The sequence below is a fragment of the Podarcis pityusensis genome, assembly GCF_964106645.2.
Source record: "Podarcis pityusensis genome assembly, chromosome: 1".
In the NCBI taxonomy this organism is placed as follows: domain Eukaryota; kingdom Metazoa; phylum Chordata; class Lepidosauria; order Squamata; family Lacertidae; genus Podarcis; species Podarcis pityusensis.
This window is the reverse complement of record NC_138028.1, coordinates 82,821,155-82,844,869: the sequence shown is the minus strand read 5'-3', so window position 1 is coordinate 82,844,869 and position 23,715 is coordinate 82,821,155. Positions and strand designations below refer to the sequence as shown.

Here is a 23,715-nt window from a genome sequence, read left to right as displayed (position 1 = left end):
TGAGGGGCAGGGGATTAAGTTCTCTCTGTGAAGTCTTGCAACTTGAAATCAAATGTCAAGACTGGGGAAGGAATAATTTCTGTTCGACAAGGAGCAATAGGAGTTTCTTTCCCCAAGTAGGGCTGCAAGATACTGGTAATCCTTCCTGAAACTCTGAAGAACCACTTCCAGTCAGTGTAGACAAAACTGAGCTAGATGGGAAGATGGTCTGACTCAATATAAGGCAACTTCCACTGCGACCATGCTAATACTCCAACTAAGAGGTTGGAGATGGAGGCTTGATTGAGTCGTGCCTATTAGGAACTTGAGTTCCACCAAAGTAAGATTTTGAATTGTTGAACCAATCTCAGAAGGTGATTCACATAACTATATCCCGGTGGTTTCAAAATGCTGTTGAATAGGTTTTGTGAATGATTCAACACTTGTCCACTTTGTGAGTCACTACAACCAGGCTTAACCCATCCTTGGAAAAACGTCAATAATAGGGTGAATTGTGATTTTGGAAAAAATATACAATGTCCGTTACACATCCTAAATGACCAAAAAGCCAAACTGGGTTGACTTCATTATATGCAAATGTCTATGATTGAAACTTGAAACTTACTTGTATCATCCTGAGACAGAATTATGGCTTTGTTCAAATCAAAGATAATGAAAGTGGACTCAGATGTCCTTGATCTGGTCATTAGAACAGCAAATGTTGGGATTTTCCATTTGGTATCTCTTTATCACCAACACATCTTTGTCTGTTTCTCTCCCCCTCCTCCTGTTTTTGATGCTGGCTGTACATGCAACACCAAGACTATGGTGAACAACACCTCGGCCCCTGAATTCATCCTACTGGGCTTCTCTGGATTCCAGGAGTTTCAGATCCTGTTGTTCTTCAGTTTCTTGGTAGTCTACCTCTTCATTCTCCTTGGCAATGCCCTGATCATTCTCCTCTCAAATATGGATGTGGCTCTACATGTCCCCATGTACTTCTTTCTGAGCAATTTCTCATTCCTAGAGATGTGCTACACCTCAGTCACAGTTCCCCGGCTGCTGGGGGACTTTCTCCATGGCCCCCAAGCCATCTCCTTGCAGGCTTGCATCACCCAGATGTATTTCTTCTTCTCGCTTGGTACCACAGAATTTTTCCTCTTGGCTATTATGGCCTATGACAGGTACTTAGCCATCTGCCAGCCACTGCAGTATCCTGTGCTCATGAACAGCTGTGTCTGTGCTTGCCTAGCCTGCAGTTGCTGGCTGGGGGGCTTCCTGACTCCCTTCTTGCCCATAGCCTTCATCTCCCAGCTCCCCTTCAATGGCAGCAACCAGATCAACCACTTCTTCTGTGACACGAGCCCCTTAATTAACTTATCGACTGGAGACACCTTCATGGCTGACACAATGGTCTTTCTTGTCTCTGCAGTGATTGTGCTTGTGTCCTTTCTCCTGACTTTGACTTCTTATGCCCTGATTGTTTCTACCATCTTGGATCTCCCATCTGCTTCTGGAAGGCACAAGACCTTTTCCACATGTGCCAGCCATCTCACGGTGGTCACCATCTTCTACAGCACTGTCATCTTCATGTACCTCTGTCCACATTCCGGTCAGACTTCTGAACTGGAAAAAGTGGTATCTGTGTTCTATACTGTCATCACCCCAGTGCTGAATCCCATCATCTATACCCTCAGGAACAAAGATGTGAAAAAAGCCTTGGGAAAGGTCCTCAGCCGAGTAAAAAACACATGTCTGAAGAACACACAGAGAACTGCCCTTATTGTATTGTCATGAACCTCGGCATACTTAAGTTGTTTGTGCATTGCTGTGAATTTGCACTGAGAATTTTGTAACAAGACAGGTATTTGTTAAATGCATTTTAGTTTATATTAAAACTACATTTCAAGGTCTTTGTAAAGAAACATGGCGGCATCCCAAAAGATTCATCTAAAAATAATTACAAGCAGTATATTATCAACACACAATTTGTGCTGAGCACTTGTCTGCAGGGGTCTTTTGTTGTTGGGGTCCATTATTCTTTCAGTGACAGACATTAAAAAATTCATGCACTAAAGCCAGGTTAGGGAGATCTTTCATAAGTTCAGGACATTTCTTTTCTACGCAACTGTCATTTTCTGATATATTTACATTACAGTAACCCTTAGCCAACATTTGCTTAGGTGTTCCACATGGGCATGATAAATGCTCCAAGCTATTAGGACAGAATACTAGCAGTGATGGTGAGCACGACTGAGTAAAAAATATTAGAGCTGAGAATTTGAAATACACATTCAAGAGAAGCAGCTGCTGTTGCCTTTGCACTTCAGCATGTAGAAACCACACATTTGAATGTTCTCCCTCACCACCACGAACACATACATACACACACCTTATCAGGGAGAAGGGTTCTATCATAGTCTTTTTGCAGGCATGCCCATTTTCTATTCTTTGGAATTTTCTTTATATTCAGCCATGCAATACTATCCTCTGCCACCTGAAGTGGTCAATTCCATCAGAAGAAGCACTTGTTTCTGCTGATCATGGAACCTAGCTTGCAAGGTGGCTATGGATGACTGCAGTCATGAGCTGGTTCTCTGTAGTATCTGGCAAACATCGTGCAACTGCTGGTAGTAATTTTCTCACATTGTGTCTGGATTAGAGATGGGAAGGCCTGGAAGAAAACTGGAAAAATGGTCTCCACCCCAATTTTTCGGTTTCCCCCCAGGCCTTCCTATCTCTAGTCTGGATGCTGTAGGAACTGGCTTCCCACTTGGTGAGAGTGGGGTACACATGTCATACCTAGGATAAATGGTCGTTTGTAGCCACCCATATTTTATAAGGGGAAGCTGGAATTTTGATTTCTAATCCCAATGCAGGGATAACTTTAGTCCTGGGTCAACCACAGGGACCCCATGTCTATTTCCATTCCCTTCTTAGCTCCTGTAATGGAGGTGACATGTGATGTTCTTTAAACTCATGGCAATAAGGTGAACTAATGGTTGCCAGAGCGAATTCTTTACCCCATAACTTTCTCCACGGCCCTTTTAACTGGGTTGTGCCCATGCTCAGGGTCTCTATTTTTGTTGTCAGGCTTGTGGTTGGAAAACATTGTCCATCCAGATCAAACTGGTTAGTGACTCTGAATGGCTTGTTTTTGCCTGCCATTGTAGAATATGGCTTCACTTGCTTCCATGAGAAGCCCCATCAAAGGCTAAAAAGAAGTTGGGAGCATGCTTTGGGTCAGTTCACAAATCCACATTCATTCACTTTAGCATCGAATGGGGACATGCAAGGGTGGATCAGCCACTGTAGATATGATACCCAGACTTCTGCCTAGTGTGCTGCTTTTTGATTGAGTCAGTTCACACATTCAGCTGCTAGTTATCAAATGTACAGTGAACAGTTTATTTGAGTGACCAAAGCTCAGTGCAGATTCAATTCCTGGCATATCTCACTTCCAAAGTTCTTCCAAAGCAGGCTGAGAGAGAGATCTGCCTGAAATCCTGAAGGGCTACTGCTGGTCAAAGTAGACAAAGCTGGGGTGGGTGGACCAATAATCTGACTGTAAATGGCAGGTTCCTATGCACTCATCTTTTTGAGTCAAAGGCTTGGAGCTTTCTGTAGAGCAATGAAAATCACTGATAAAATACCAGAATTATTAGAATGGAGAACCAAATTTCTTGAATTTCTTGAATTTGCGGAGAGGGCAAAATTAACAGCATCAATTAGCGGCTACTCTAATCAAAAAATTAATAGAGTAGGAATAAATGAAAAAAGTCAGTGCTGGAGCTTAATAATTAATATGCAAAAGTTTAAAAGGCACAAGGAGATAGGATAATAATATATTAAGAATGGAAAAACAAATAAAGTGAATAACGCAACAACAAAAATAATAGTAGGTAAAGAAGATTGCACCCGGCTGGACGGAAGGACTGGGCTGTGGGGGAGGGAGGTGAACGGATTAATTGAAATTGTTAAAGATTGGTATAGGATTTAAGAGATTTAAATTTTATAAAGATTCTATAAGAAAAGCAGAAATCAGCAAGAAATATAAAGTAAAGGTATCAGAGAGGAGATCAGTGTAAATGAAAACATGAGATTTATGGTTTTGTTACATATGATTTTATTTTGGAGTTGTCTGTTTATTTTGGAGTTTGTTTGTTGTAAAGAATGTATATTATGTGAATAAAATAATAAAGGATTTGGAAGAAAAAAGAAAATAAAAAAAACTGCAAAGTGCTAATGAATGGGCATAAAAGATGTGCTCTCTACAATACACATCTGCTGCTTTGTACTTTGAGCTCCATCTGCAGATGTTTATTTTAAAAAAAAAAAAATTACCAGAACTTTGCAAACATACACACACACACACACACACACACACACACACATCTCACCTATGTGCCTTGGTGTTCCCTAACTACTCATTAGAGAGTCCATTCCCTGGTGTTGCAGTAAGAAGAAGGTTCATGCAACTATATTGTGACTCATTTTTAGACGGCAGATCTTCCTGGGGGTTTAGAGTCATCCAGCAAGCATGACTGTGAGGAAGTGATATGATCTAAGGAGGAGAGACCATCCCAAGCAGTATCTCTTCACTATACAAGGAGAATTTAAAGGCAAGCAGAGCTGGACAACTTTGTCTTTAGAAGCATGGGTGGTGAGTACTCTTAGCCTAGGGCAACTACTTTTAAAGAACTGCCATACTGAATGAAGTCTGTGGTCCAGCTTCTTCTAGATTCTTGATTTTAAGACCTGGTGGGTGTGCTGTGGCCACTAAATGAAAGTCCATTGAATTATTCCACTTGGCCACTGGACACTGCCCCCCAAAATGGGTATGGGGAACATCCAAATGCTTAGGAGAAGGTCACCTGAAACTGTGCATTAGATAGGAATGAGAAAAACCAAGGGTATGTCTTCCTAGTCTTCAAAGTCAGCTAAACATGATAATATCATCTATCCCACTGAAATTTCATACATATACTTTACTGCTAATAAGAACATGTAGTTTTTAGGAATACCCACCCCTGAAACACCTGTCAACCTTATTAAGTACTTGACCTTGATGAGGTCATATTCACAACCTATGGGTTACTGATGCTTTGGGTATAGGGAAAAATACATGCCTGTCATCAGTCACATTGACAAAGGGCTGGAGTTAATTTTTGCAGGGTGTGTACAATCAAAAGCAGAAAAAAGATAATATCACATACCTATGGGTTGGAAGGTACCAATCCATTTAATCTAACCACCACTGCCCCTCCCCCCTTCAGCCACCTCAAGGCAACAATGGTGCATTCACAGCTATTATGTTTCAATCAAGCTTGCTTGATAAACATTTGTTGACCTCTCAGATGATTCCAGATCAGCTGCTGCCTTTGAGAGCAAAACCCTGACATGCTTTTTTCATGCTGTGTTCTGGGGTTATCAGCTTGAGCCAGACAGAATTGTCCATGCTGGAAAAGAAAGCATCCACCCAGCCTTCTTTAGAGCTGATTTGGATATGTGTGTGTTTGGAGGCGGGGATTGCACTTTCTGAACTCAAAATGCATTCTTACTGGCCATACAGCTCTCTGATTATTCCACCTTGCATCTAGATCAGTTTTGCCCCATGGGATGGGGAGCACACATCTGTTCCCCACTTGTTTCCATATGAATCAGTCCTTAGATTTAGACATTTTTTCCTATTGTAACTGGAAAAAGTTATCCATGAGCTCTGGCTAGGGGAGAGTTCCTTGATGCCAGGAGTGGGGAGCCTGTGACCCTCCAAACACTACTGGACTCCAACCCCCCATCAGCCTCAGCCAGCAGAGCCAATGCTCAGGTATGATGGGAGTTGGAGTCCAACAACATTTGGAGGTCCACTGCTTCCCCATACCAGCTGCACACCATTAATAGCTCAGATGTGAGCCCAGGAAACAAAGTAAGATTGTGTCTTGAATCCTATAACTTGGAGTGAGCCCCATTGACTTCAACCCTGAGTAGACATGTGTAGAATTATCCTGTTAATGGATCTCACTTTACACCAAAGGTGCTACAAATAAACCATCAGATGACTGACTTCTGCCATAACAGAACCCTAGGATGACAGAGAACTTGAATCCAAACCTAAATTTATAGTATGTCTTGAATTCCTCCTGCATAATAATGACAGTCTGGAAGTCATCCCATTCTTAGGGATGATTTAAAGTCTATAGGAATAATTCCCTTTAACCTTGTGAGAATAGGAACCTCCATTTTCTAAGACCCCACCATTGTTGTGCAGAAAAGCTTTCAGAGAAGCGTCCATAGATCACTTGGATTGTTCCCTTAGTTTTAATCCTTACTACAGGGTTGTTGTGAGTGGCCCAGAGTTAACACAAGGACTTAACATTAGTTCAGTGGCAGAGCTTCTGTTTAGCATAAGGAGAGCCATGCTGGATCAGACTAAAAGCCCATCTAGTCCAGCATTTGGTTCTCACAATGGTCAGCCAGATGCATATGGGAATCCTGTAGGAAGGCCTGAGCACAACAGCGCTGAACGCCCTCTCCACTTGCAATTCTCAGCAGGTAGAACAAAGGGATAATGGCTAGTGGCTGTTGATTTGTTAGCAGCTGTTGGTTGTTCCATGTGCTACATACTGATCCACATTGGCTCTTTAGCCACATTGCCTTGGTCACTTCTTGGTGCAAAGGGGGCTTAGAAAAACTGAGAGAAAATAAATGATGTGTGTGTGAAAGAGAGACAGAATCTACCTTATTTTAAAAATAAAATCTACACAATATCTGAATGTTTAGAATTAACCTTCTGCTTTTATCCATGGGGCACAGTAGCCTAACAATGCTGTGCCGGTCCTCTTAGATGCAGCCTCAACATGAGAACTGGACCCTTGTGGAAGAGTTTGTCTTGCTGGGCTTCACAGGCATCAATGAGGGGCGCCTGCCTCTTTTTGCCTTCTTCCTGGTCATGTATTTGCTGACCCTGACCGAAAATGCCATCCTGGTCCTGGTGGTGGCAACAGAAAGGCGCTTGCACACCCCCATGTATTTCTTCCTCCTCCACCTTTCATGCCTGGACATGTGGTACACCTCCCTCACCGTGCCCAAGATGCTGGCCAGCTTTGGATCTCCTGGTGGTCGAATTATCTCCTATTCTGCCTGCTTGGCCCAACTTTACCTCTTCACCTTCTTGGGCAGCACTGAGTGCTTCTTGCTGGCAGCCATGGCCTATGACCGCTATGTGGCTATTTGTGTGCCTCTGCGTTACCAGGAGATGGTAGGCCGAGATGCTTGCATGCTTCTGGCTGCTGGCTCATGGCTAGTGGGGTTCCTCACCCCAGCACTGCCTATCTACTTCATGTCCCAGTTGACTTTCTGTGGCCCCAATGTTATAGACCACTTCTTCTGTGATGCTTCTCCACTCATTGTCCTCTCATGCACTGATGTCTCCCTGAAGGAGACGGTTGACTTCCTGGTCTCGCTGATGGTGCTCCTGGTTTCCTCTGTTGTCATTGTAGTATCGTATGTCCGCATTATCTCCACAGTGCTGAAGATTCATTCCGTCAGAGGGCGCCACCGTGCCTTTTCCACCTGTACTGCCCACCTGACAGTGGTGTCCATCTTCTATGGGACACTCTTCTTCATGTATGTACGTACTAAGGTGGCCTCATCGATCAACCTCAACAAGGTGGTGTCAGTATTTTATGCAATAGTCACCCCTGTGCTCAACCCCCTCATCTATAGCCTACGGAATGCAGAAGTGAAGGGGGCCTTATACAGGGTTATTTCCAAGACAAAGCAGCTTGCAACGTGACAAGAACACAACCTGATTTCTTCTGGGGGGTTGGGGGGATATTTTGCAGCATAAGCCATTCCTATCTACCTGAGAACCATCCTTAATAGCTCCCTTTGCTCCACTCTTCTTGTTCCAATCCCAGCTTAGCTGAGGGATCACAGGTAAGCTGTCACCTTTTAACCTTAGGTTGGAATTTTTGTAGATGGAAAACTATCTTACAGAATTGCTGTTGGTGCAAGATTGCTGTTGGCACGGTAACTGATCCAAATGAGAATCTACTCTAGAGTTATGGGCAGGGAGACATTTAACTGCATACTTATCCTCCCCCCATTTTATTTTCTGAAGAAAATGTATAACAGCTAATATTAAAAAGAAAATAAAAAAATCCATGCCTCTGTATCAAAATAACAGCTAATGATATTTCAACTGATTAAACAAAAATAGCTGTACTGAACTCCTATCAACACTACATCACATTCTTCTCTATCACTTCAGCTCCATTGCTGCTTGCTCTGAGGAGTGATACAATGGTCCTAGAAATCTAAATAAGTAAATCCCATCCCAGAGAAAGGCATGTATCTGTGAAACCGCTGACAACACAGCTTTCTTATCCCTACATCTTACTGACTAGACCTGGTTTTCAGTTTGGACATTTAAACATTAATACAATGTAAGTTTAACAAGAATATAACTATGTACATGGCAGCATTTCCTCCCTTTCAGCACGGGGCACAGTAAGCCATGAAGTCCCTGTGAAAACACTTTTATTATATTGGGTATTGGTGGAAGGAGTTCTGCTCCTTTCCACATGAACCCCGCTCAAAAAGGAGTGGAAACAGTCCAAAGAAGATGGGAACTCCATTCTTTTCCCCTAAGATACTTGTGCATTTATGTGCTGCTGTCCCTGCCACTATTAACTGCTTAGAGTGGAATTCAACATTGCACTCTTCCCTTCTTTCCATTTCTGCTTGCCTGATTCAATGGCCCCCTCTCTCCTCCCACTGTGTGCTGTTCTGGGGTTATCCTGGACCCACTCCCAGTCAATTTCAAGGGGTGCAGAGGGAGGAGAGAAGAGAAAGCCCTGTTGCATAAGCAGAAGTCTTTGTGCAGGGCCTTTGTTGACAGGACTCATTTAATCGAATGTCACCTTTAATTTTTAGTATGGTCATTGTTTGGAGTTTAATTGTTGATGTTGTAAGCAGTGCCGGATTTACGTATAAGCTAAACAAGCTATAGCTTAGGGCCCCACTCTTTTGGGGCCCCCAAAAAAAATTAAAGAAAAAAACACCTGGATGTACATTTGCAAAATATAAGAAAAAACAAATGAAATAAAACCTACATACAGCAACAGTGTTTTGTGTTGTGTAGGCTTCTATGATGTAAGTAATGGGCCCCGCCTGCTAGCCTGCTCCCTACAATATCACTGGTTTGCTCATTTTTAAAGGAACTTTTGTTATTACCAAATGCCAATGTGTTTACATTATTCAGTTTGTTATGAATAAAAAATCATTTTACGTTAGAGCTTAATAATTATTTCACTATCAATATATTTCTTCTTAATTGTATTTCACTATTAATATACTTCTTAATTGTATTTCAGTTCAACAATTACTTTCATAAAATATATATTTTGTTATGTGCAAATGGCTTTAGATACCTATTAGGTCGATAAATTGCCATATAGCATATATTCAACACAAAAAACAGTGACAATTTGTTGTTGACAAAGGACAGCTGGACATATAAAGGGCCCCATTACCTTCAGTAGCTTAGGGCCTCATCAAACCTAAATCCGGCCCTGATTGTAAGCTGCCTTGGGTGTAGAGCACCAGTGAGAAACCACCTGGCTGAGAACCAAGGCCCCTCCTCCCATGTGGCCTACTACTACTACTACTACTACTACTACTACTAATAATAATAATAATTTATTATTTATACTCCGCCCATCTGGCTGGGCTTCCCCAGCCACTCTGGGCGGCTTCCAACAAAATATTAAAATACAATAGTTTGACAAACATTAAAAGTTTCCTTAAACACTAGGTCTCCCCCCCTTTTTTTTTGCCAAGACACGCTCACTTGCCTCTACAGCTGATGTCATACATGGCATCAAGTGTGGACAGGTAAAAAGATGGCTGGGCTGGGCCAACAGGGGCTTCTGAAGCAGAGATCAGCTTCTAGGTGCTGCTTCTAGGTGCTGTGCTCTTTACAAGGGGCTCTTTCTGGCTCCCCAGGCCTGGTGTAGATAAACAGAAAAGTGGGACAGAAACGCTTTTCCTAAATACCATATACATGCTGTCCATTTGTAGCTCATGGAGCATAAGCAAAGTCTCCTTTGCGTGGAAGTTGTCTGCCCATCAGGTGGTCCCTGTTATTCTTCTTAGGGTGCAAGATAATTATGTAGCATTTGGGGAAGAAGAGGCAAGCCAGCAAACCAGCTCCAGAAGCCAGGATGGCGAAGATCTCCACGGCCACCGTGTACTTCCCTGTGGCACTGAGATAGGAGGGCACAAAGGAGACCCAGACGAAAGTGAAGACCAGCATGCTGATGGCAATGTGCTGGGCCTCATTGAAAGCTGTTGGCAGCCGGCGGGCTGGGAAGGCCACCCCTAAGCTGATGGTGGCTAGAAAGCCCAGGTACCCCAGCATGGTGTAGAAAAACTCAACTGAGCCTTTGTCACACTCCAGGGTCACGAGAGGCCCCCCATGTAGTGGGTTCTGTGATGGGAACGGGGGGCAAACTGTTATCCAGCAGACACATACAGCAGCTTGGACAAGGGAGCAGCCCAGAGTGATAGTGCCAGGGAGCTTGTAACCCACCCACTTCTGGAGGCAGCTGCCAGGCTTAGAAGCTCCAAAGGCCATCACCACAGTCACCGTCTTGGCCAGGGTTGCAGAGAGGCAAATGGCAAAGACCAGGCCAAAGGCAGCCTGGCGGAAGGAACACGTGAGCTGGGATGGGTGCCCAAGGTACATCAGAGGGCAGAGGAAGCAGAGAGCCAGGGAGGTCAAGAGGAGGTAGCTGAGCTTGCGGTTGTTAGCCTTGACAACTGGGGTGTGGTGATGCTGTATGAAGATACCCAAGACTGACAGCGAGAGCAAGAAGAACAGGGAACTGCAGGTTGCCAGCACCACACCCAAAGCTTCCGTGTAGGACAAGAAGTCAAAGATGGTTGGGATGCATCTGTCTTGCTGCTCATTGGGCCATTGTCCTGGAAGGCACTCCCAACAGGTGGCACTGTCTAGAAGGGAGGAGCATGCAGAACAGGGGTGTTCACTGTTCTGGTGTATTAAATAAGGCAGGTTTTCTTTTAAAGGCAGGGATGGAGAATCTGTGGCCAGTGGCGGAGCTTCATGCTCCGGCACTGGGGGGGGGGCAGAGAGCAGGCAGGGGCGGGGCTGGCGCGTGTCCCGGGGGCATGGCACGCCACCTGTGAGGGTGTGGTGTCCAGCACGGGTGGCAGGGCAGCTGCAATGGCACCCCACTGGGATCATGCTGCCGGGGGCGGTGTGCTCCCCCTGCACTCCTCTTCCTCCGCCAGTGTCTGTGGCCCTCCAGATGTTGATTGGCTACAACCCACAGTATCCCTAATCATTGGTCATACTGAGGTGAATGGAAGCTGTTGCCCAGTAATATCTGGAGGGCCACATGTTCTCCCACCCCTGTTTGAGGGCATGGCAATCACACAATAATATGCAGTGGCTACAGTGATTGCATTGGTAATTTAGTTATTTGCCGCCTCCGCCACTCAGAAGGACTTCGTGAGGGAGCCTTCATTTCCTATAAGGCACATTGTTTGGCTGCATGTGGCAGTGGGTCAGGGTTGCATGCCAGTGATTGGCAGGACTGAATCTAGCTGTGGGTGGGGCCTGTGTGCCTCTTCCCCCTCCCCAGCCTGCACACACACTTTCATGTGTATACAGCCTGTGCCCCCATTCTTTCCCACACTCATACACAATCACAATCTCTGTGATCCCCTTGCATGCCTCCTCGGTTAACTGGTGCTGGAAACAATTCAGGAGTGTTCCCCACATCTGTTATAAGCAGTAAGACCCATTGCTTTAGTGGAAATCCAGTGGGGAGAAAGCAGCCCCCCTCAAAAGGAAACTTGCACCATGTGCCGTTTTGCTGGTCCTGTCACTGTAGGACTTTGATATGAAAAAACAGTACCATGAGCAAAATGATGCCTTCTGTGCCAGTCTGAAAGAAGGGGTAGGGAACATGTGATCCTCTAGATTTTGCTGGATTACAACTTCCACAATTCCTGATAATTGGCTATACTGGCTGGGTTTGTTAGGTTGGCATCCCAGAATATCTAGAAGGCTACATGTTCCTGCACCTGCATCGGAAGCCTTCTCGTGGGCCTGGGCATTGTCCCATATTTAAGAAGTGGTCCTTTTTACCACTGCTGTTCAGAGTGTGACCTCTAATGCATGCATCTTGTAGTAACACACAAGTCTTGGGTACTGGGGGTGGGGATGTGGCTGGGGAGGCTGCCCGCCCAGTGGTAATCATCAGCCACTGAAAACCCAATGTCTGTTAAAGTGGTGTTTACCTGTTCCACTGGCAAACTGACCCTGGGGGCACTGCAGACAGCTGTAGCAGCAGTGTGGCATCCCCTGCAAAGGCAGCTTCCTATATCCAGGCAGGCAGCTTTCTGAACAGATTGAACGAGGCACCTAGGAGGAAAAAGGAAATGGAAGACTGCTTACCTTCCCCAGGTGCAGTGACATTGCGGGACCGACACTGTCTCACATGATGAGATCAGATGATGGGTCAGTTGCTGGCCGGAAGGGGAGGTCAGCAAGCCTTCCTCACTGGCTAGAGCTATGGATTCAAGCCTGCCCAAAAACTGGCCTATCGTAGGCAGGCTGCAGGGAAAGGCCATTCACAGGAGGCAGACCCAACTCAGCCTATAGGCTTCACTTGGGTCTGCTCTTTGGGAATATAAAGCAGCCTGCCTCCAGCCTTCTCAGCCACTTTGCCATTAGATTCAATCACTCAGTCAATCAATCAATCAATCAATCAATCAATCAATCAACATAGTAATAAATCAAACCTTATCAAGTGTCAACCAATGCATGATTATAAAGTAAGTAAACCATATTTTTAAACTTATTTCCCAAGTTGTTGCCTTATTATTTATTAAGTGGGGTAAGAAGGGGGATGCGTTTGCAGTGTGGTGCAGTGGTTAAGAGCGGTAGATTCGTAATCTGGGGGACTGGGTTTGCATCTCCGCTCCTCCACATGCAGCTGCTGGGTGACCTTGGGCTAGTCACACTTCTCTGAAGTCTCTCAGCCTCACTCACCTCACAGAGTGTTTGTTGTGGGGGAGGAAGGGAAAGGAGAATGTTAGCCACTTTGAGACTCCTTCGGGTAGTGATAAAGCGGGATATCAAATCCAAACTCTTCTTCTTCTTCTTCTTTGAAGCTGGACTTGCTCAAAACAAGGTTTTACAGCCTAATTTCTAAGCTTTAAATTTTTGTTGGCAAGGGTGGGATTTTAAAACTCTGATCAACCTGTGTAGGAGCCTGGAGGGGTAAATTGCAATTAACATACCCTTTCCTGCCCATTAAAACCCATCCCACAAAGAGAACCCCGTTAAACTGAACATGCAGGGTGGAGAAGGGAGAACAGTCTGCCTAGTAAGCAGAAATGCTTTTGTTTGCTCCATAATTTCTAGGCCTGATGTTACCTTATTAGAGAAGGGAGATAGGGAGAGGGTCAATACAAGTAAGGAACGTACCTGAGCAAGGCCCCCTGCCCACCTAATGGCATTGTCATGAATCAGAAGCTCTTTCCTCAGCTGAGGTCTGGAATGAAGAACTCCAACTTTTACAGCCCTGTAAGAGCCATTGGGCAAAATCTGCAAGTTCATAATATCAAATGTAGCCGGAATCTCACCGTTCTTGAAAAAAATCTCATCTGATGCAGTGGTAAAGTTGATATTCTTTAGGTAATGATGGACCTAAAATATCAGGAGAAAGGGAAGAAGTGGTTGTTTCTATATGTAGCTGATTGTGTGTGTGTGTGTGTGTGTGTGTGTTTGCTTATATAACCTGATTAATTCAGATGATGATGATGAGAATAATAATAATTTTATTATTTATACTCTGCCCCAGCCACTCTGGGCGGCTCACAGCACATATAAAAACATAGTAAAACACGAAACATTAAATAGCCTTGACAGGAACAGGCATTAGGGAACCAACAGAAATGTGTTTTCCTACAGGGAAAGCATTACATGTTTTTTATCCTGCTATATATTTTAGAAAGTGGTTTGTCTTTCTGCCCATCTGTTTTCGATTCATCTGAACACCTCTTGAGATATTGTTGCCAAATTTGACATGATAATTCCCAAGATGCAGGCACCTGTTTTGGTTTACGTTTGGAATTCAGGTGCTGAGTCAATACGTTGGACCAAAACATCTCAAACTTCACCAGTTTGGACACCTCTGAAGATATTGCCACCCACTTTGGAACAATGGTATTGCAGGAGGCACCCACCAAGACTGCAATCCTGCTGGCTGAAGGGGTCTGCCTTGCCATCACATTACCTGCAGTTTACATTGGCAAAGTAGCACCCAGAAGAGCTAAAGTCTCCTGTTTTCTGCAATGTGCTCCAGAGGAGAAGGAGACACAGCATCTCCTTCCTTCTCCCTGTTTCCTACCATATAGGTTTCTGAAGACCCTAACTGATTTGAGGCTGAATCCTGATTGGATGTTCCCCAAGTCAACCCAGGTCAGGTGGCAGGCAGGGGATATGGAGAGCTCTAGAAACTGATAAACAGGCTGGAGAATTTCAGAAGGCCATTTTCACACAACTCTCGTATCAAGCAGGTGTGGCTTACCATTTATTTTTTTAACAACAGTTATACGCTACTTGATTGTAATAGAGCATCAAAGCAGTTTACACAATAAAAGCGGGGAAATAAAATTATTAATAAAAGACAGTCAAAAACAGGTATTTTAAAAACATTCAAAACTAATTAAAATCAACAGTGGGCTAAAAACCGATTGAAGCACATATAACTTCTACACGTCTGGAAGTTGCTTGGTTTACCCAAGTCACTCAATAAGAACCAGTGGCCTTGGAGTTCTTTCTCCCTTCTGCGTCCTGATCCCTCAATATGAGATTTATTGGTGCAACATAGAAAAGTCAAATGGCCCAACCCGAAGCCACCTTAAGATCTGGGCATATGTTGCACTCATTCATATTGAAGATCCCAGTCCTGAGCTGTATTAAGTGGTACAGACTGGATAGGAAGATATCTAACTGAGACAAGTGGAATGGATGGATGGACTGGTTTTCTCTCCGGTTGTATTATAGCTGACCCCAGTGTGCATGTGTTTGCACATTTCCACTAAGCGGGCAGGGTGGGTCGGGGAGGCATGCTTGGTTCGAGTTCTTGCCCCATGTCCTCTCTCTGGCCCCCTACTCTGCCAAGAATATTGCTCCTTGCTAGCAATGTTTTCTTGTAACTTTTAGGACATTCAAGACTTCTAAAGTTCTTCCAACCTAGAACCCAGTTCTGCTGAACTCTACACAAGCAGCAACTGAGTCTAGACAAGAAGAGGAACAACTGACTCACTTGCCATGGCTGGAAATCCTTCGTTGTGGCACACCTTCCATGGGTGAAGGGCCCTTTGTCCCATATGCAGGAGATCATGTTGTGGTAGGCTGTGATGAAGGCCCTGGCTGCAAGATAGGCCTGATATGTGGCAGCCCAATTCTCTAGATCGAAGAGGAGCAAGTGGCTGGCACCCACCTGCTCTACCCCAGTGCAGAGTCGGGGTGTGTTTTTTCCATCAGTTTTTTCTAAACCTGGCCAAACACAGTCAAACAGATTTTGCCAGAGCACTTTCACCAAATGGCTGTTGGGATAAGCAGCAGGGCTAAGCGTGGTCAGGAAATGATCGAAACCTGAGATTTTATCCGAATGAATCCTCAGATCCAGGCTCCCATTCAGGAGCTGTAATGCCTCCTTGGTGAACATCTCTGGGATCACAGCAAGGCTCGTTGTCAAGATCCACGTCTTACCGGTAACGTTTTGTGCTTGTAGAGCACCGGCAAGCAGCTGGAAGTGGATGTTGTAGCAGTGGCACAAGAAAACACTTGCTAGTGAGTTCCCAATGTCCCTAGCAGCTGCACTCATCTCCAGCTGGGAATAGGGGTCATGGATTGTTTTGGACAGGGCAAGGCAGCCCCCTGTCTGGCCCAATTCCTTCTTCAAAACGGTCTCCATCTGAGCAGCATCGCTGCCAAAACTCACCACACCCACCCATGTCCAGTTGAAGTGCTGCAGAAGCTGGCAGAGCATAGAGGGCTGGTGGCCGCTGGAAGGCACGGTGCGAAGGAATGATGGGAAATGGAAGTGGTCAGAAAACTTGGGATCTTGAGAACCATGGCTGATCTGGGGGATAAAAGAGGGAATCATGGATTCTCTTTCCTTATTTTGTACCTTATTCCTTACTGCCTGCTCTCTAGAGACTTATCTGCCATAACTCGCCATTATGTCATGGATTTTTAATAAAGCATCCTTTTCATAACAGCGTTTTTAAAGAATGCACAAGGAAAGGAGATACACAGTAGTTGAACATCACCATCATTCTCAATAATAAAATGAATAATGTTTCCATGCAGCTCAGCGGTGGAGCATCTGCTTTGCCTGCAGAAGGTCCCACTTTTAATTCCAGGCAACTCCAGTCATTGTTGACAATACTGAGCTATATGGACCGATGGTCTGACACAATATAAGGCAGATTCCTGTGTTGCTAAGTGACTACAGCAGGTAAATATGGCACATGGAGCAAATGGGCACTGTCCTTGCTCAAAGGAGATACGATGGCTGAGAAAGGTAGAGGCTACAGAGTTAGAGAAAGGGAAAACAGAATATAAGGCACTGAGTCAAAAGAAAGTAAGATGAAGAAAAAGTAGCACTTTTGAAAAAGGAAACTTCCCAGCAGTTTTTTCAAAAGTGTTGAGATGAAAGCAGTGCAAATATCAGAGCTGAACTACACATTACACACACACAGATATGCAATGGAATCCACCAAGCCTTCTCCCTCTTCTTTTTGTTCTTTAGGAAAATTATTTTGGAGCAGGGTGTGTGTGTGTGTGTGTGTGTGTGTGTGTGTGAGAGAGAGAGAGAGAGAGAGAGAATATTCTTAATCATTTTCCTGCCTACTACTTTTACCCTCCTGCCTGTGCTCTGTTATCTGTGTTTGCATGTAATGTAAAGTCAAAGGGAATGTAATGACATTAATAAAATGTTAAAATAGATGGGTATGGGAAAAGCCTGAGGGAAGATGGGGTTTGTACAAGATTATTAAGTTCCAGGAGAATGAAGAGGGTGAAAAAGAAAATTGAAGGAAGATGAATAGGAGAGATGTAAAAGGAAGAATAAATATTGTATAGTGATTGCAAAGATGGAGAAGGAACTTGATGAAGATAGAGGAAAAATAAGTTGGGGATGTTAGATGCTAGCAAAATAAGTCAAAGGATTAAGCTGTTATGTTGCACTCCTAAGCACACCTACTGAGGAAGGAGCTCCCCTTGAATTCTGTGAGCCTTCTGAATAAATATTAATAGAACTGCGCTGCACACATTTAGGATGAAACATGTCAACAGCTATACCAGGACAGCATCACGTAACAATATTATGTTGACTGACATTACAGGCAGGCAGGTATATAGATTGTGGCATGGTACACCTAACAAACTTATTTAAAATCTGTCACCTGCATCCCTACATTACCAGGAAGCACAATAATACAGAAGCCAAGGCTGGTCAGCTGAAATCTGTCTTCTGTTTCCATTTCATCCAGTAATTCCTGCAGCACAGAGTTGCTTTATTTACATTCTCTGTTCAACTATGTGAGTTGCCAGTATCTTTTCTCTCTCTGTGTGTGTGTGCTGACCAGAGTGTGGAGATGTTCAGAGAGCTTGGAGCACCCTGAGCAGCTCAGCAGACTCCACCTGTGCCATAGACAGTACTGACGAAATGTTCCTTATATTTAGCACCCAGGGTATGATGAAATTAGTTAGCAAGGACACTTTCCCAATTCTTAGAATGAGAGATGGAGATTTCATTTTGAAGTTGGAAGAAGATTTTGATAGGAAAGTCCAAGGTCTCTATCCATCACACAGACAAAACTTCCTGCTAACTTAACACATTCCAGCTGTAGAGACAACGAAAGCTGGGGAAGCACACAAATGTGTGTGCATGTGTATATGTTTACAGCAATTCTTACAATTACCCTGTCAAACCCATTTGATTACTTTTTGTAAACTGAGACCATCTAGCAGGATATATAATTGATTTTCCTAGGTACGCTGCTTACCTGAGGGACTCTGTAGAGGGAAAGCACTTGTGCTATGGGCTCTGACTCTGGAGAAGTCATTGCGCCAATGATACCGAGAAGCAAAGGCCGAGAGCTGCAGCTGAAGTTAGGCACCAGTTCTTGTGGGCCTGATAAAAAAGAAAGGGCACCTTTCAGTGCTTTGGCTGGTGAGATGCATGAGTCATAAAGCTGGAGGCCCAGGGTGATATTCTGTACTAAGCCGGGGTCCTTATTTGCTTCTGAAAGGGCAAAGAGAATGGCCAGAGTGTGCTGGAAAAACCGAATGCGGAATCTGAAAAAGAAGTTTTGAGCACAGTTGGTATTTGTCTGAGCAGATGTTTATCAGAAGATCCACCCCGCCCCCCACAGAAGAAATGGTCATTTAAGCACAAGAATTATTCTTCAATGCAACCTCCTTCTCTAGGTCTAGCATGAATTTGATCCTAGTAAACTTGTGACTTTCTCCCTTTCAAATGAGAAAATGTTTGAGAGAAGGCATGGGTGAGCTTACTCATGTGTGCAGTGTGCAGTTATAATGCTCCTGCTCTGAGACTCCCATCCAAGCTGAAGAAAGGGAGCACAAAAGTCACTTTCTAGAACCTCAATTTGAGCTTTAAGGTTAATGATAGCCAGCATAATGACGTGTGTGGAGAGGTTTGAGTGTATTGGACAGAAGAAGAAGAAGAAGAAGAAGAAGAAGAAGAAGAAGAAGAAGAAGAAGAAGAAGAAGAAGAATAGTAGTAGTAGTAGTAGTAGTAGTTTGGATTTGATATCCCGCTTTATCACTACCCGAAGGAGCCTCAATGCGGCTAACATTCTCCTTTCCCTTCCTCCCCCACAACAAACACTCTGTGAAGTGAGTGGGGCTGAGAGACTTCAGAGAAGTGTGACTGGCCCAAGGTCACCCAGCAGCTGTATATGGAGGAGCGGAGGCGCTAACCCGGTTCCCCAGATTACGAATCTACTGCTCTTAACCACTACACCACACTGTGTTGTACTTTGACAAAGTAGCCTGCATTTTACTCCCAGTTCATCCGTGACTTGGGCCAGTCACAAGGCTCATCCAGACATCTTATTTTTGCTGCATTTCTGGGCACAGGTCCAAACTTTAAAGCTCCATGACTGAGCATTGTTTTTCTTTGTTTTGTCCCTGTGCTTTCTCCAGAAAAACCCACAATGCCACAAATGGCAATGCAACCCAAAAGGCAGTCTGGATGAGCCCCTCAGCCTAAACCTTCACAGAGCTGCTTTGAAGATAAAATGGGATAGCTCCTACAAAAGTCACCTTAGAGCATTAAAGTGATAATGCTCTTCATATGTTGTTAGACTCCAAATACCATTACCCCAGTCAGCATAGCCAATTGTCAGGGACAGGGATGATGGGAGTTGTAGTCCAACAAGAGGTTCCCCATCCCATTCGTAGACTGAGACATAAATGTAATCTTACAGCATAACCTGATTAATGTCTACTCAGAAGTAAAACCCACTGAATTCAATGGGAACTGCTTTCAGACAAGCGTGCATTGGATTGCAGCCTTAGTCTTTCTGGCAGTAGAAGAAGACAGTGTTTCCTTTACTTTTTGTAACAGCCACAGGTTTTTCTTCCATTAATTCTTCTTTATATCCGTTAATTTCCTCCATCGTAAGGAACGTACTGGAAGTGAGACTTACCCCTTGCAGCTAGCTGCCTGTGGCAGACTTTTGAGATGTGTTATTGTGGAGTGCACACTTGCATGGACAGGGGAGACTACCCCAATTACCACATCTCCTTGAACTGAGAAATCTGGCATGGCAGCAGACATCTGGGAGTGGCCTTTAAGCCATTTGTTGTTTAGTGAAGAAGCTTCCCAGAGCAGAACAGTAAAAGCGAGTGCAAGGAAGCCTATGGTAGTCATTTTCCAGTGGGTGGCAGTGTATAGGATCAGCACTGGGAGAAAGTGTTCCACATGGAGGTCAGGTCTGTGCTCCCCTTGAAATGCTACACAAGGTGAGCAAATCCTCTCTCAGGTGTTGATCATCCGTCCATTGAGAAGCTTCTTAAAAGCTGAGCGCACTGGCCTTCCTTGAAGATAATAGCTGAGCTTTCCACAAGAAGGCGCACAGAGAGGAACTACCCAGTCTCTGGCTAGTGAATTCAATTAACTTCTTTGTTGCGCTATGCATGTCCTTCTTGGTACATTAACCTTGCTTCATGTGTTCAAAGTGTGCAGTGAACACAGTCATGACATGTAGTACATGAATGTCTCCAGGATATTGTATTTCTTCTGTGCTTCTTTATGAAAGCAACTTCTTCCAAAACATCAAACTTACCTCTTTGGGGCATAGCATAATCAATGAAAAGTCTATAATTAAACTAATTATATATCTATATATCCCCCTCCCAAACTAATTATAACTTTGAGTCAAACTTCCTCTATCTACTATATATTTAGAAAACTGTTTGTTTGCTCTGCATTTGAATACCTCTTAGGATATCAAAGACAACTTTTGCATGATGGTTCCTGAGATCAAGGAGCAGGTTTGGATACAACTGGGCGCCATTTTGAATCAAGATGGCAGACCGCACCTTTAAAAACTGCAGTGATTTTAATGGAATACTCAGGATGAAACGGTGAAATCTGCTATGATTAAATGGGCACAAGATGTTGGACATAATATTATGTTTGCTGACTGGGAACAGTTATGGACCACAGGTATGAAGTTTACGGCATGTAATGCCCTAAGAGAGAATATTATGAAAATGATATACAGGTGGTACATGACCCCAGTCAAGCTTGCAAAAATCTATCATTTGCCCGACAATAAATGCTGGAAATGTAAAGAAACTGAAGGTACATTCTTTCACCTTTGGTGGACGTGCCCAAGGATTAAGGCTTTCTGGGAAATGATATATAATGAACTGAAAAAGGTATTTAAACATACCTTCTTGAAGAAACCAGAGGCCTTTCTCCTAGGCATAGTCGGCCAATTGGTGCTAAAGAAGGACAGAACTCTTTTTATGTATGCCACAACAGCAGGAAGAATACTCATTGCAAAGTATTGGAAGACACAAGACCTACCCACTGTGGAAGAATGGCAGATGAAGCTGATGGACTATATGGAACTGGCTGAAATGACTGGCAGAATCCGAGACCAGGGAGAAGAGTCGGTGGAAGAAGATTGGAAGAAATTCAAAGATTATCTACAGAAATATTGTAAAATTAATGAATGTTAGAATGATGTTGGATAGTAATTAAGTGGTTTCCAGCTGTAATGCTTTAAGGGAATATGAAAAAAGGGTTATAAATAGGCAAAAATCTAATATTATTACTTTTAAAGGATTTGCTGAACCAACATATTGAAGTGGAATACAAAAAAGGGAGGTATGAGGAGGTCCGGGAAATAAGTCAAAGGAAAATAAGTAATGGAAAATCTGTGTGTTTGTAACTATTTTTATTTTGTATTTTTGTTATTTTTTTTTCTTTTTCATTTTTATTGTAATATTTTAAAAAATCTTAATAAATATCTTATAAAAAAACAACTGCAGTGATTTTAACAAAATTTTGCTTCACAGTTCATGAGATTAAGGAGCAGGCTTTTGCTTATGCTTGGATACAACTGGGTGCCTTTTTAAAAAAAAAATCAAGATGGCAGATCTGCACTAATTTTTTATTTCCCTAGAATTCCCAAGCAATGGGGGTACAAGGCTGCTATTTATACCTTGTTGTGTTTTATAATAATCACAGACAGCCATCAGGATCCGAAAAGGAGAAAAGGAAACAACAACTAACTCGTCCTTCTAACTAGCAGCTGAGTAGCTGATTGGCAAGGGCGTCCTACGGCAATAGCTCTAGTAAACCAGGTTCCTCCAGGACGCTGAGATTGTTGTTATTCTCTTGGTTCTGTGTCTTATATAAAGGCATTCCCTCACCTAGGTAAGAACAAGGTGGTGTAGAAGTAAATTCTTACCACACCATCAAATTATAAAATGTATTAATTTAAATATGTATTTAGCATTGGGGTATATCTTTAGCACTAGGTTAGTAATAATGGACTGGTTTGGGGGCACATGGGGAAGAGAGGGAGAGACTGTCAAGGAACAGTGGTTTGCAGAGGGACATAGTTCAGAAGGCAGAAGCTGGGAAATACTGGATGGGGAACGGCTTGGAGAAGAAACACTGGAAGAGAGAGGCTTAACAGATTCACTGTCTCTGGAAAGCATTCCTCTGCTCTCCCCAAGGTCAAGAAGAGCTCAGAAAGTGGCAGAACAGAAAGCACACAAAGCACAGAGGGTACAAGCTCTGATTGCAAGACATAGAAATGAGACTTAGATTAATAGGGACGTAAGGGGATGGGACACGGGTGGTGCTGTGGGTTAAACCACAGAGCCTAGGACTTGCCGATCAGAAGGTTGGCGGTTCAAATCCCCACGACGGGGTGAGCTCCCGTTGCTGGGGCCCTGCTCCTGCCAACCTAGCAGTTCAAAAGCAAGTCAAAGTGCAAGTAGATAAATAGGTACCGCTCCGGCGGGAAGGTAAACGGCATTTCCGTGCGCTGCTCTGGTTCACCAGAAGCGGCTTAGTCATGCTGGCCACATGACCCGGAAGCTGTCTGCAGACAAACGCCGGCTCCCTCGGCCGATAGAGCGAGATGAGCGCACAACCCCAGAGTCGGTCACAACTGGACCTAATGGTCAGGGGTCCCTTTACCTTTACTTTAAGGGGATGGGATCCTTAATTGGGAGCACCACCATGTCTAGGAGATGTGTTATTTGTTCTCTCGCTGGGATTATTAAAGTTTCTAACTGGTAAGAAGACTCATTTTCCTTTGTCCTGCCTATCTACTGCCACAGGGAAGAAAGCCAATTCCCTGAAGCCTGACACCAACCCTGGAAATCGTTTGGGGATGCTGACTGTCCTGTCCTGAGCCTGCCTGCCTGCCTGCCTACCTGAGGGCAGTCAGTGCACATGGTGGTGGTGGCTGGCCCCAGAGGGTGAGGGCCAAGAAGGGCACCCAGCAGAACTGGTGCCAGGATGGGGGCGCAAACGTGTGGTGGAGGCAGGGAGAAGGCACCTCCTGGCTTGTGTCACTGGTCAATCAAAGGCTGCCTTCCCTTGCTTGGGCAGCAATCCTGAGGGAAGGCCAATTTATTTCGCAGCAACTCACATAAATGCAATGGCGCGTGAGTAGAATGCATGTAAGTAGTGGTGTCCCTGTATTCATGCCAGGCCCAGCTTTCCCTTGGTGCTCATTATATTAGTGAGAGGAATACCATATATCCTTCACAGCTGGTTTTCTCAATTCAGACTTGATTGAAGTGGCACTGGATGCAACCATCCAGTTCAGTTGACCACCCTATTCCTATAAGTGTTTGTAAAGTCCTCATGAAAATTCAACAGCATCGTTGAGCAACCTTCTCCTAATACACACATACAGATGGGTAGCCGTGTTGGTCTGCCATAGTCGAAATAAAAAAATTCCTTCCTGTAGCACCTTAAAGACCAACTAAGTTAGTTCTTGGTATAAGCTTTCGTGTGCATGCACACTTCTTCAGATACACTTCAGATACACTGTGTATCTGAAGAAGTGTGCATGCACACGAAAGCTTATACCAAGAACTAACTTAGTTGGTCTTTA

The 23,715-nt window shown here is 44.1% G+C and overlaps 2 protein-coding genes across 2 annotated transcripts; one reads left to right on the top strand and one right to left on the bottom strand.

Moving 5' to 3' along the window:
• Positions 1–567: 567 nt before the first annotated feature.
• On the top strand, positions 568–7,774 carry OR6Q1 (olfactory receptor family 6 subfamily Q member 1; the record flags this gene model as incomplete). The annotated part of the gene is made up of 2 exons (XM_080982049.1): positions 568–1,764; positions 6,824–7,774. Exons 1-2 carry the CDS (start codon positions 628–630, stop codon positions 7,772–7,774), a joined length of 2,088 nt encoding a protein of 695 aa, XP_080838175.1. The 5' UTR covers positions 568–627.
• A 2,289-nt stretch (positions 7,775–10,063) lies between these two features.
• LOC308463540 (vomeronasal type-2 receptor 26-like) lies at positions 10,064–18,159 on the bottom strand (the record flags this gene model as incomplete). The annotated part of the gene is made up of 4 exons (XM_080982032.1): positions 10,064–10,995; positions 12,310–12,433; positions 15,348–16,169; positions 18,100–18,159. The coding sequence occupies 4 exons, from the start codon at positions 18,157–18,159 to the stop codon at positions 10,064–10,066; spliced, it is 1,938 nt and encodes a 645-aa protein (XP_080838158.1).
• Positions 18,160–23,715: the final 5,556 nt, after the last annotated feature.